This window comes from Neolamprologus multifasciatus, chromosome 6 (assembly GCF_963576455.1).
Source record: "Neolamprologus multifasciatus chromosome 6, fNeoMul1.2, whole genome shotgun sequence".
NCBI lineage: Eukaryota > Metazoa > Chordata > Actinopteri > Cichliformes > Cichlidae > Neolamprologus > Neolamprologus multifasciatus.
This window is the reverse complement of record NC_140444.1, coordinates 13902975-13917932: the sequence shown is the minus strand read 5'-3', so window position 1 is coordinate 13917932 and position 14958 is coordinate 13902975. Positions and strand designations below refer to the sequence as shown.

Here is a 14958-nt window from a genome sequence, read left to right as displayed (position 1 = left end):
TTACTGATAAAACACATATATATGTGTGTGTGCACTGTGCACCTTTGTGTACTCCTTAGTCTAGATATAAACCTGCTTATATTTGTCTCAAACTGAATAAAACTGGAAGCTGAAATAAACAAACTGTTTGGGATAAAATATGCTATGAAATGAACAGTAAGCAAAGCCTGTAAGGTGTGAGTGTTTCCATGAAAAACTAGAAGCCCGTGTCTTGAATACCTTGTTACCTTAAAAAATTGTCAGACACAGAATGAAAACTTCCACACTGGTACCTCAAGAACACAGAATTAGGAAGAAATGGCCTTGTCTAAATACACAAAAAGGAAAAAGACACTATGTGGCAGCAGGTTCTGTGGTTAACAAGTGAAACTCTCAATAAAACATACCAGTAGACTCTATGAGCCTATATATGCATCCAGTTACCCAGCAGCGCACTCACACACACTGCTAATGTTGTTAGATTGTTATTTTAAGTGTTTCCTTTTCTGTTGTTTCTGACAGCTCTTTGACTTTGCAGCTCATCAGCTGTTTAGCAGTTAGACTGGCTCCTACCTTAGGATTGGTTGTTGGGCCTACTTGCTGCTTCTATTCAGGTCTTAATTATTTGCTCCAACCAAACTTAAAAAGGAAATGACTTCTCCTTCTTGGAAATCTATACATGCTGGTTTCTGTACAAGATGGCTCAGTCACGCCACTGGGAAAGTTTTTGGTTTTCATTTACTTTGGTTTGATTGCATTGAAGTTCAAGCTACATTCAGGCTTTACCCCTTGAAAGCCTGCTAGTAATCTTTGAAGTTCTTTTATGAACTTAGCAGTTTCTGTTATATTTCAGGCCCACTTATAGAACAAAATGACTGGGTGTGCATCAGAAGTTAGTGAGGGTGGTCTCTGCCTGTGCAATTATCCTTGGAAAGCATTCTAATGATGGTTAAACCACATGTTTACTTATTTTAGATCATCTTTAAGGGTACAGGGGAGGTTGACAAATGTTTATGGGGGAAAGAGTTAAGCCAGGTGTGGTGAATAGGCTAACACCCATTTTTCTTTTGCTCACTTTGGGATGACTCAAATTTTGATTCATAAATGAAATTAGAAGAAATTGTTAAAGTGGTTCTCCCTCTTTTATGTGTAGGGTTAGAACGAGACATGCATAACAGGTTGAGGCTCATCCATTGCTAAATCTGAAATATCCTTTAGTGATTAAGGCTGTAAAATAGATGATTTTTTTGAGTGAAATGTGCTGGAGAGGTTAGTTCTGTGTGAAACTGCCATGAAGTTGTGTATACAAGAAGATACAGCTCTGGGGATGGTTGTAGCTGATTAGCTACATCTTTTGTTTTCTGGTTGGAAAGTATTTGTGCCCCCCAGATAGGTAGGAGCAGCATTTATGTCTTCCCTACATCTTTCCCTTGTAGCATGAAGAAACGTCCTGCTCATAACTAGCTGATTTTATTGTTATTTGTGTGTTTAATCCAATTTAGGATTATTATGTTCTACTATTATCACATAAAAGATGTGTTACTCATTTAAATACAATGTTATTCTTAAAACAGGTGAAGCAAACAGAAAAAATGCAGCATATATCCAGTGTATATAATATATGCTGCAAAATTGAAAAAGTCTTATTATTAACAAAGATAAAAAATGACAGCAAACGGGTGCATTAGTCATTTATTAATTAATGCTGAATTTAATCATTCTTAAATATGTATTTACATTTTTTGTTAATAATTGCTGTTACTGTATTTTTTAACACATTGCATTCAAAGCAAATGTAAGTAAGCCCTTTTTTGGCACAAAAAGAATAATTCCTCTGATTCATTTAATGCAACCAGTGCAAATTGTAGAAGTTTTTGCACTAAGTTTTTCCAATTCTCTGACCATTATCAGTTTGCTGGCTTCTATTTAATGATGGGCTGGATTATCGATTCTCTCTAAAAAGCCTCTCTGATAGACTGAGAGGTTAATTCCACCCACGATGCCAGGCTGAACACGCTGTGATCGCTCGAGTCAGACTGACACTAATGCACCAGCCAGGGATGACGCAGTATGGGGCCGGAGTAGCTACTGTTTCCATAGCACCGCATGCAGTACACATATTTTATGTCAAACACATATTTTTTTTTTGTATTACACTCACATGACTATCACACAGTCACGTTGATGACAGTCACACATGATGTGTTCACAGGTTAAATAGGGCATCAACACATATTTATGCATCTGTATGCATATATTGTTTTTATTAAGCTTAAGAAACCCAACCATTTGAGTCTTAATAGTCTTAACAGTTAAACATTTGCACTGTGTATCCACCCACTCCATAGCACTGTAGCTAGCTGGAGAGTGACCTTAAAGAGACTTAGATTCACAGTGGTGACATTTACAAGGTAAAGTGAGACGAGGTGTTCCTTAAAGTGTTTCTGATAGAAGAATCCACTACAAATAAATGCACTGGCCTTTTCTGTGTTCCGGCATTCCTACAGAATCTGCTTTTGCCGGACCTGAAGTAACTCCCACGGTGCATTCTGTTCGTTTGTTGTCCCCCAAAAGCTGTTCAAAGATTTGTCTAATGAGTTTTGTAGTGATTTGTGATGTCAGGCTTTTCAGTGGGTGGGGTGCGACTGATCTGTTTGGAACGAAGTCACATTCAGTGAAGTCTTTTATTTTGAAAAAGGAAAAAACCAGTGCACACACAATAGAGAAGAGAAAGAGAGGATGTCAAATGTGGACATGACACTGGTTGAGAAAACACCTGTTGGTCATTTCAGATGAAGGACACCGAGACAATTAGAGCGTTCATCAAGTTTTATCACATTTTATTACCATTTTACAGAAAATGATTGAGCTGACAGGGATGGCATTAATGGAAGCAGCTCTAACTGAAGAAGGAATGGACTGCAATGCAGCCTGGTGCATCTGGATTTAGGTGTGGAAACTTCTTGTTCTATTCGATGTAATGCCAGCTTGGCCACTGGTTGCCCATTATACCGATATGTTAAATAGTGATGTAGGTGAGTAATGGAACAAAAGTCAGGGCTCTGTTTCAGTGTCAGTGTTTTCTGAGAGGGTGTGACTGAAGAATTTCTTTTGGTGCAGCCTTGACAAAAAAATAGAAAAAGCATAATATGGGATTTATAAAGTTCATTATATGTTTATTAATGATGTGGAAGCCTCTCTTGTGTGACACATTTTATATTCTGGACAGAGGATTCCCAAAGGGGAGTCCCTCATAGTGGTTATGTCAGCTATCCATACAACATTACATATTGTGATTGTATAACTTTGTTGCTGTGTTAATGCAGTTTTGTATATGCTTGAGACAACTGTGAGATGAGAAGTGTTTTCACACTTTCTCACACACAGGAGCTCAAATACAACCCACCAGTCAGGAAGTTTATTTCTTTGTGGAAGTGGGTCCCTGGTTATCAGTACACAGGTGACAGGATGCCTTACTTTTACTGCTATCCTGCAGCTTACACACCCACACACACACACACACACACACCCACACACACACACACACACACACACACACACACACACACACACACACACACACGTTCAGGAACACATTTATTGCTGGCTCTGTTTACTCTGACCTATATAGGCAGTCATCGGTCGCTCCCGTCTGGCAGGAATGCTCACACTGATGTGACTTTACACCTCAGTGACTTTGACACGGAGAAGAAGAGATAGCAAGGAAGAGAGGCGAAGGATCAGACAGACAAAACACACTTTAACTTGACATAAAAGGAAAGAATCAAAAAAACATTGACTTCACAATGGGTCCGTTTCAGGAAAGTATTTGAGGCTACGGAGTTGCCTGACACAAGCTGTTTTCCTGTGTGCTCTGGTCGTCCCCCAGTGCGGTGTGGCATCAGGAGGAAAAGGGTGTCTACTTTTCTGCTGACGCGTCTCTGGAGTGCAAAGCAGTTGGTGTCAGAATGTTTTACTATAAATTGAATCATTAAAGAAGACCCAGTTTTCAGTCTCTGAGGTGATATTCTGTTGTAATGTGTCAGTATGTGACATTTCAACAAAGGCAGGGAGAATTTAATGTAAGATACATTATTCATTTACTACAAACCATACATATGAACAAGACTTCGATTTTCCATATTTTCATGAGGTAAATACATTTATTTACAAAAAATCTTTGTCAGATCGTAACAGGCGCATATAGTTAATTCTGTGTATAAAAATGTCTGTAATTCAGTTAATGCACTTCTTTGTTAAACCCCTTGAATCAAAGGCGGAAAAACTGCACATTGCTTACAACTTGTTTTATTTAAAATCCAATGTAGGGGGTCCACAGAGGCAAAATGACACAAATTGTGCCTTTGTCCAGACCTAACTGTAGCTTTGAAAAGTTTGTTGCTTAGATATTTTTGTGGCTGTTCTTCAAAAAGTTGGAGGATTGAAATAGCAACCCTGACTCATGATAGAGGTGTCATCTGGCCACATGCTTTGGCATCTCTAATTCCAATTTAAACCCTCTGCCAATTACCGAACACCCCAAACTAGTGTTTTTCAGAAAAAGAGCTATTAGTAGTTTCACACAATCATTTCATCCATGGTTGGAAAAGTGAGTGAGACGTGAGAAAAAAGTCAGGGGGGGAAGAAGAAGGTGAAAAAGAGAAACTGAGAAAGATGCAGCAGATGAGACAAACGCAGAGAGCATGAATATGTGAGGATGCTGCAGACAAGGTGGCAGCCTGAAAATGTCCAGACAGCAGTTTAGGTCTGTCGATTTATTTATTTAACTGCAATAAAAATGTTATAAGAATTCTAGATTATCTTTTAGGTTTAGCATTAGGAGTAAAACATTTTCTCGTGCAGCTGTTTTCTACATTATACTCCATATACACTACATTACATTGCAATTTTTCAATAGGGTTAATTACATCATAATCTCACAATTTATTCATACCCTCCTGGCAACAGAGTTTAAGCAGGTGAAAGAGGCCAGACACTTTATTAGGTATACGTTGTTTTTGCTGGGTTTTGACTCCTTTTTCCCTTCAGAAACGCCTAAGTGAGACATTACTCTGACATTTTGGTTCATGGAGATGTGACAGCATCACACAGTTGCTGCACATTTATTGGCTGCACATCCATGATGTGAATCTCTCATATCACCACATCTCAGAGGTGCTCTGTTGGAATGAGGGTTGGTGACTGTACAGTGTCAAACCAGTTTGAGATGATTTGAACTTTGTGACATTGTGCATCACTCTGCTGTAAGCAGTCATCAGCAAATGATTACACTGTGGTCTTAAAGAGATGGACACGGTCAACAACGATACTCAGGTAGGCTGTGGCGTTGAAACGATGCTAAATTATCGGGATCAGGATTTATTATAGGGATACCAAAGAATTCACATATTCAATGTTTTCATACAACTGCATTTTCACATGCCTCTACAGTCATGGCATTTCGATACTGAATTTAGCTCACAATTCATTGTGATCACGTGAAAGGTGCTGTTTATATTGCACCGTAGGATGCTCATGTAAACCCCAAGGCTGCTCATTAATATCCTCAGTGAATGAAACCATCCACAGCACAGGCACATACAGTACCAAGAAATGCTTTCAAAAACAGACCACTAAAGCAAGGTCTGATGTGCGCTGATCTGCTCCACAGCACACACATCCCTCAGAGGGATACAGCAGCGGCACAGCAAATATACATGTAGCACGCTGTAAGAGTGTTGGTCGTGAGGGTGGTACTGGGCATTGTACTGCACATCTGTGCATGAAGAGCAAGGGTTTTAGGGGCATAGGTTGGTACTTGTGTGCATTTGCATGTGTGTCTGTGGTGAGCAGAGTAGCCTTGAATAGCTAGCAGTCTGATCCAGAACTGTCATGTAGCATTAGGACTAATGGGAGAGCGATGTCTGCAGCAATGCCCGTGCACAAGCGCACATACACATGCAAAATATACTCAGGAACACAGGCTCTTCAGGTCACGAGCAGAGGTGCATAAATGAATACACATATGCTGACAAATTATAAAATCTAAACACGTAATGCGTTTAAGCGTCTAAAAGAAAGAACGAAATATTTTTTTCTCCTGCCCTCTTTCACTCATGATCAGTGAATCAGCTCTCCCAGCTGCAGGGTTTGGTACAACAAGTAAAATATAAAGCAGGAAGAGAGCACAGACTCTCCATCACTGGCTGCCTGGCAGAATGAGTGAAAACTTAATGCAGGTATCAGGTTTTTTTCCAAACACTAAGGTAGACGAGCATACAGATTAAACTTACCGCAGTGGTTCGGAGTCACGGTGGTTACCAAGGTCACGGTGCCTGAAACTGTGTTTGTCCGCCGGTGTTGTTGCAGACGGGCGATGGGTGGCAAGGGCAGAAAGTCACAGCAGCACCACATTAGTGCAGCTCTCTGCAGATGGCCTGAAACTGATCTGTACAGCTGTTACTGATTTTTTTATTTTCCTTGTTTTCTCTTTCTGCTTGTCTTAATCTCACCGAATCTCAACTTTCTCCCTGACTCCTCTGCCGTCTTGTGACTTTTACCATCTCTTTTTCCAATTTCAACATCATAATGATTGCTAATAAAATAAATCATTTTTTATAGTATTTTAATCACATGAGACACAGCAACAATTTTCCCCTTTTTAGATTATGGGTATCTACATATTTGATTTCATAACTAATGAGCACAAAACATCCCGTATCTAATTGTACGTATGCCATCTGGATCTCTTTTTTTAATCGATCCCTCCCCTTTTTCTTGCTCCCTCTTTCTGTCTCTCTTCCTCTCTGCTTTTATTCCAATGATACAAGCCGACATGAGGCTGCAGATCTCCTTGCTACATTGACCTGATGTGTCTTCATTCTTTCCACGCTTAAACTGCTTATTGCACACAACTATACAAGGGAGTCTGGGAGGTCAAATCTCAGTGACACAGTGGAACAAATGTGCCTCGTCACAATAGATCCTTTGGTGATGTGCTGGCTGGCATTAACCTAGTTTACTATGTTAGCTAAAACTGCTCCCTTTTAGTAAATGGGTAGAATTTTATAATTAAGATTTGAATGGAAAACAAAAATTAGGTTTTTTTGGTTTTTTTGGTAAATGTTCATAGAGCTTCTGTTTACAAGGATAAGGACTGATTCCTTTTTCATGCATATTGAATGACTTCAGTAGTGGAAGTGCAAACCTTAAGTGAAACAGAGTGAATTTGTTGGCAGTTGTTGGGTTAGAACGAAGGTCGGGATGTTTCCTGCAGGGAGAAGGATTTGAACAGACAGGCTCAGGGATTTTACCAGGAGGTTTCCTCTTACTGTGGAGTCTTTGACCCTTGAGCTCATTAAAACACTGAAGCATGATCAGGGAAATTGTCTTTTCCCTACTGCACCTTCCTGCCCTCTCACCATAGCACAAAAGAAAGCCAAGGATTAAAGCTTATCACTTTTCACCTTCTCATAGCACCGTGCTTCATGCCTCCTTAAACATGGACATATTCATCATTTAAACATTATTCAGTTTGACATTGATTTTTGGGAGCGAGCAAAATTTCGAAACTATTTGATTGGAGGCATCCGTTCATTTAAAAACATAGTGCAGTATTTTTGTTTTTTTGACATATTTGAGTGGTTATCAGCAAGTGTAGACGACATAGAACAAGATGGTGAAATGGTAATATAGTGAAATTAGTCAACCCACCTACTTTGGGAAGTAGCACCTTAGCAGTGACAAAGAAAGAGAAAGGTCAACAGTATGCCTATTTTCTCAGATTCATCGAACAGTGGAAATGGAAGAGGAGAGAAAACAAGAGGCCAAGTAGTATGTAGGCGGCATTGAGCCCTTATATAAAAACAACTGTGTTACATTAGCTAGTCATAACTATCACCATGGTTGGTGATGACCTTCTTAGGTACAGCGAGAATCTGTTAAACAGCTGAAAGTGCAATGTTGACAAAAGAAAAACATGATGTTAATGAAAGTAAAGAAAGTAGAGCTGCAACAGTAAATATAGAACAACATAAACTTCATCCTTCCTGGCTACCTTAAGTTGGTGTCTTCACTTCTTTCACTGCTGCAGCTGTTTAATCAACCTTATTTTTCATCAACTTTATTTTTCAACTCCTCTCATATGGCACCTCCTCTCACCTTTGTAGGAACTGAGTCAGGACAGCACCGCTGACTTCAGACTTCAGTCTGGATAGAGTTGTTTCTCAATCCATATTCACCACTGGTCCATCATTTCATGTTATTTCTGACCTAATCAATGGCATTGATCTCTGATGTATGCTGTGAGGGAGTCCTGCTGACTTTCCAGAACACTGCAATGCCATTAAATATACATTACTGCATAAAAATCCTACGTTCACTAAAGTGTTCCTGAGAGAATTTTAATCAAATAAGTTATGGATAAATTTAAAAAATGAAAGGACACATAATTGCGAATCCCAAATATTCACTAACTCTATCAATGACAGTTCATTTAATCTGCTTCACAATTTGGACACAAGAAAGGACAAGTGACTCCATACAGCTCCTGGAAATATTAGGAAAGGACCTTATTTGCATGTTGTCCAGCCCACTGATTAAGAGTTACTACAGTACCACACAGTACCCCAGTAGGTGAGCTCCATTTTCTCCTTAATCTTATGTTGTTAAGTGTGTATTTTACCCATATTCATCTTCTTTTAATCAAATAGTTTTGGTGCCTAATCAAAATTAAGCAGTTTGTGATAAAAAAAAAAAAAGTTAGATTCAAAAGGATACCTCAACTCGCCTGTCATTCCAGGTGTCAATCCAAACATCGTTGTTGGGAAAAGAGGCTTTCCTGCCAGCAGAAAACAAAAGACAAAAGACAGAATTAAGTGTAATTAAAGGCACTTTATGTACTACTGACACCTCAATCATCTGCTCCACATACGCAGTACGTCTTGAAGTTCCTCTAGTTACTCATAGGTGTGCAGCTCATATCTGTTTATTCAAAACAGCAATCATCTCCCTGAGCTGAGTGAAGCTATTTGCTTCAGCTGGCAGCTTATCTTGAGTATATGTGATAGCAGTCAACCTCTGTCCCAGGATGTTAGCTTCAGACAGCAGCAGCTAAACAACATGAGTAAAATAACCCTCATCTTTGCGGTCTGCAGAGTTGTGAAAACTGGGGGATTTGCAAAACGTGTTTATAGAATTACATGACCGTGTGAAAGGTTTTGCAAGGTTTCCATGTTGTTTGCGCTACGCTCAAGATCCATTTTGGATATATCCAGAGTCAAGTATTGATGTACTAATATAAGAGGCTTTCATGTGTAAGGACTATGAAAAAATAATGACATGGCTGCTTTGTAAACACAGTACTTTATCTTTTAACAAACACTGGAAGTACTCGAAAAACTGAATGTGACAGCATAGCTCACGATATTATCTTTGTGCTGTAATAATGTTTTTTTTCCTTTTTATAACATCCAGAGCTGTAGCAACATTCACATTCATTTATATGCATGCAAGTCTATACACGTGCTTGACTTTTGTGTGAGGGGAAACATGTGGACACACTATTTGTCCAGCTGATTGTATTCAACCCTCAGGACAGCAAAATCCCATTGCAGTGCAGAGCTGGAGGGGTGTTTGTCCACCTGCGTGTGCTTGTGTAGGTATGTGGACTCCTGTGGGAAAGGCAAGGGTCATTAAAATGATGCAGTGAAGGTTGCGATGCAAGGTTGATCTGCCTCCACCCACCTAGACAAAATGCGTCCACTATATTTGTGTGTTGCTGTACATACAGTACATACATTCTCTATTTTTTGTGTTAGTTTTCCTTTTCTCAGGTACAATATGGTGTCCAGTCTTTTTTATGTGTTGTGGCACTAAGCTGGAGGAGTGTCCCAGGGTGGCATGTGTGAAGCAGAGGTCAAAAGTTATTCAGGAAAGCACGCAAAGCAGTACGCCAGCACTCATGTCGCACACCAAAGCTTATTTATTTACAAAGATCACCAAATCGTCCTGTTTTTCATGTTTCTCGTTTATCTGTATGTACATGAATGTTGAATCTCAATATGCCTGCGTGTTAATGTTTCATCAAACCATTGCAACGATTTGATGTGTCACTAAGTGTAAAGCTTAACTACAGTGTGTGTGTCTTCTGGGTGGCGTTACTGTGGCCAGAACAGGCGAAAGCATTAACCTTTAGCCATGACAGTGTAACCCAGAGGATCTCTCTGTCATTCAAGGAAATGTCACAGTCAAAAGAAGCCTCCTAAGAGCTCCCCTTGGAGACGCATACACTCTTAGTGGTTTATGCCACAGCCTGAGCTGTAGTCTATCTTCACAAAACAAATATTTAAGTAAAATATAAATGTTGAGTGTTTTTAATATGCAAAAGTGTTTGGAAAAGTATAAAATCGTTTTCAGCTTCATCCGCTGCTACATTGTTGTATTAAAACTGCTCTTGTAGCTCTGAGCATGTCTTATAAATTGGCATACGAATACTGCTGTGTAATTCGTTATCAGCTTCTGTCCCACGCGCCCTGTGCTCCCTTCTTGTCACAAGATATGAGCTTCCTATCGTCTTTGTTCAGCCGTAGCAAAAAACTATTTGATTGTTGCAGGTGATTTAAAATGTAGGCGACTCAGGGTTCATGCAGCTTTTATGGCTGTGATCATATTCTTGCTTTAAACTTTACCTCGTCTCTGTCTAATTATGGTACAAAGAGGAAAACAAGTCGACATCCAGTCTTTGAGCTTTTAATTTATTAGTAATTATTTTAAAAGCTGCTGTCAAACTTTATATGTATGTAGGCAGAATTTTAACAGGAATTCAGTTTGTCCTTTTTCTTTACTGCCCAGCATCTCATCAAGGATATTCTGAAAGTGCGTTTTGTGAAAAATATGTAAAAATGTAGATGTGAATTTGAGTCGTTTTGTATAGCAACTAAGCTGCTAATACACAATCATGCAGCTTGTATTGTAGGGACACGGATCTGCAGAAGAATAATTTTCTAATAATTACATCATCTTTATTTACATTGTTGCAGACATGTTCACAGATATTACTTATATGGTGTATAGGTTAAGGGCACAGACAAAATATCAAGTTAAATTTCTAGTTCATAAAGTGTGTACTGGAATATTTAGAGAATATTTAATAGGCTGCTGCAATGAGGTGATCTAGGTTGACATGCTTAATGATATTTTTCTTACTCTCGAGCTTAATTTTTTTTTACAAAAATAAATATTTTACCAAAATGGACAAACTTAAATACCTCAACTTCTTAAAGTATAGCTGAAAATATTCGGCTGTAGAGCCTTTTATTACAGATTGTGATCAAAAATGTGGATTCAAAGTTAAGAGTATTTATAAAATTCTTCCAGCAGAAAGAATCAAATGTTATAAAAATGTGAAATTCTGATAAATTTTAAACTGTGACTGAGTGACAAGGTTGAGGTTTAGTGTAGAGTAAACTTCAGGGTTACAAATCGTATCCATGCATTTGAAAAACAGCAGGTCAGTGTTTGTCTTTGGCCTGTTTTTTTTCCTTTTTTTAAACAGAGACTTAAATTAAACTGAGCTAAATTTTTTGCTATTGTTTTTCCTCCACAGATCATAGCATATCAGCCATACGGTCGCTCTGTGGACTGGTGGGCATATGGAGTTCTGCTCTATGAAATGCTGGCAGGACAGGTAAGTGGTACAAACCCACATACACCTTAACAATGGAACTTTGCTGTCTACAGAAAATGCTAACACCCTCACACAGAAACAAGGTTTCTCACAGATTGCTCACACCTACATTTTCCCACATATCTTACAAGCAGCACGGCTCTGCTGGTGCCTAAATGAATTCAGATGGTGATGGTTAGTAAAGATCTCAATGCCAGATCATCATAAACACGTGGTATGTTAATATAGACACCTCTTAATGTATTAGGTTTAGTTTTAGAGTCATATATAAATCTCTTTACGCAGTCACAATATTATGGCTTACCGTCCTTTTGTGAACAATAACTCAAATCCTAATAACATAAAACATCGCATTTTGAGAGTGAAAACCTGGCAAGCACTAAATTACATTATAGTAGTACATCAAACCCTTTGACAGACAAGTATTTTGACATAATTCTACTGTTATGGTGAGCTTGTTCCGGACCTCTTTTTTGTTTTACAGTACTACTGTTCTTGTTTATTTATGGATGCAGCATGGTGTGCTGCGAGGAGACATGAGTCAATATTCGTCAGGTGAACACATCAATAACATGTTGGCTGGTACAGAAGTGCTTCTTTTAGAATAAGTGCAAGTCAAGAGAAAGTGGACATGAAGCTTTCTGAGGAGGTTTTCATGTACTGCATCTGGAGTTACTAGTTAAGACTTTCTCTTTCCTTCAAATTATAATTTGTGTGCAAGCTAGGCCAGTGAAATTTTCTAACTTGACCCAACCTTTTTGACCCCTGATGTGTTTGGGAAGCTTAATTATCTACTGTTATGCTAATATAGCATCAGTCTGAAAATGATAACGGTCCACACATTGGTTAAATTGTTTTAACTTAATACACTGTTTATTAATATATATATAACAATTCCTAGTGTCATAGTCATCAACGAATCAGTACAAAAATGACTTTAAATCACTTTAAGACATTATTGAGTCAAAGTGAAGCATCTTTAAAAAGGCCCAGAGTAAATGCAAAAGCATAATTGTATAGTTTACGTTAATCTAATTAACTCAGAAAGCAAGTGGCTGTTAAACAATTAACAAAGACTTTATTCAGACGTTCCCTTCCTCTGTCCCTGCCTTGTGTGAAATCGGGTAAAGGGGGCATGACGCAGACAGGCTACCTCTAGTCGAAGAGGCCAGCAGAGTGGAAATGACGAATAATTCATTTTATGGACTGTCAAAACACCCACATTATGGTTACTGATGATAACAACCCAGTGAGCAGGGGAAGAGAGCTGGGTCATCCACTCCATTTTTCCCTGCAAGGTCTTCCTATGAAACTTATTCTCCACTAATAATATTTTTCATATCTTTATTGTTCTTAGTGTTTTGTTGTTGTCTTTATTTGTACGTAGCTCTGTTCAGTTGAACTGTTTTTTGTGCTCTCTTTTTATTCATAAGAGAAAACTGTTGAGTTTACTTGTCTATAAAAGAAAGTACAAACGGCAAATGTTTAGAGAGCAGCTACCATTTATTTATATGTTGTGTGTCCTAACACACTTAGTATTTTTTGACTCACAGCCTCCATTTGATGGTGAAGATGAGGATGAGTTGTTCCAGTCCATTATGGAACACAATGTGTCCTACCCCAAGTCGATGTCCAAAGAAGCTGTCTCCATCTGCAAAGGGGTGGGTGAACTTGACAATGTAACATGATTTGCCATTCATCACTTTTTGTGGTTCAGCAGAAATTAGGGCTGTTCGCTATAACGATATATATCGGATGACGATATAAAAACGTCTATTGTTTCATTTTACGCTATCGTTTGTTTTGTGGTGTCGCAAAATAAACTGTTTACGGTAATATTTTTTCATCGTTTTGATGGTCACTGTAGTGGCTACATTAATTTCTTAAAGTTCTTTCTTTCTCTTATATTTTATATAACCACACTACGGATGGACAAGCGCCTGTTTTTATGCGTTTTGGTTAGCAACAACGACGGTAACAGCATCGCATGTCCGCTTGTTTATGTTCCACATAAACCTTTCACAATAAAGCTCAAGATCCTGTTGAGACTTTTCAAAATAAACTGAATCACGTGAAAGAGCAGATTATTTACGGATGAGAAGTAAAAAAGTGCCGCCAGGTGCTAAAAAATAAACCTTAGACTCAAACGTTAGAACAGGCTTTTCCCCGCAGCACGCCGTGTAATAAATACTCACAAAGAAAACGGCGGCTGTTACAACTTATGTCTAAACATGTATAGTTTCATGCATCGGTTAAAACACTCGACTCCAGCTACATGACGCGCAGCTGGAAACACTTCCCGCAAGACGAGCTGCCCGAGATTCACAGAATTTACAGAAAATGTTACATTTTTGTGATTTATCTCGTTATCGGGACGATAGAATTCTTATATCGGGATATGAGATTTTGGTCATATCGCACAGCCCTAGCAAAAATTCAGAAATATTTCAGTTGAGTTAAGTTTTATTTATATAGTGCCAACGTACAAGGCACTTTATATTGCAAGGAAAAGACCCTACAATAGTAGAAAGAAACCCACAGCATATGGATGACCCCCTGGGAGACAACACTTGCTAAGAGTGGGAAAAACTCCCTTTTAACAGGAACAAAATGACCAGTTTGGGTAAGAGGGGAGTCCGTTTGGTACTAAAGAAAAAAACCACAACTGTCGTTCTTTTTTATTTTTTTTAATTTTTACTTTTAAACACATTCATAAAAACTCATTCAACTAAACATTCAATGTGAAACAAGTTTATTCTCCTGTTTGGAACTGTTTCTTCTGAGAAGCTTTCACACTTTCCCCGACGAAGCTCTTCATCCTTCACTCTCTTCACTGAGGCTAACATAAATGAGCCTCCTGGAAGAGGGCTAAAAGTTCTTACTGCTACTTAAGGTTTTGAAGAGCATTATTCGTCACTGACCATGAGAAGTAAAGCTTAATTTTGCAGGAAGAATGAAATGTGGTCTCTTTTAAATACTGTCCGGGAACTCATCTAAAAGTCCCTTTCTTCTTCCCACTCAGTCCCCATGTCTATGGCCTATATATTATTAAAATACTGAAGAGAAATTCTAGTGGATCATTCAATATACTCATCAGAAGTCAGACTGTATCACCAGGCTCTGGATTTTACAGACACGTGCATTTATTCCACTGGGTATGACTGTATGGAAAAAGTGTACTGTCAGACTGAATTCCCTCTTGAGCTGGTTCGTCTGTGGTGTAAATTATTCAGGGGTCCTATCGGTCTCATCAATTTTGAAAAACAGTGAATGTTTCTAATTTACAGCCAAGG

At 38.6% G+C, this 14958-nt stretch overlaps 1 protein-coding gene across 3 annotated transcripts in view; it reads left to right on the top strand.

The window, feature by feature from the left end:
* The window catches only part of prkcaa (protein kinase C, alpha, a), a 136888-nt gene that overhangs the window by 103093 nt on the left and 18837 nt on the right, over positions 1–14958 (top strand). For all 3 annotated transcript variants that reach the window (XM_085161651.1, XM_085161649.1, XM_085161650.1), the window contains 2 exons: positions 11585–11665; positions 13219–13326. In XM_085161651.1, coding sequence (XP_085017777.1) covers positions 11585–11665; positions 13219–13326 — 189 coding nt within the window. The remainder of the gene's footprint in view (positions 1–11584; positions 11666–13218; positions 13327–14958) is intronic.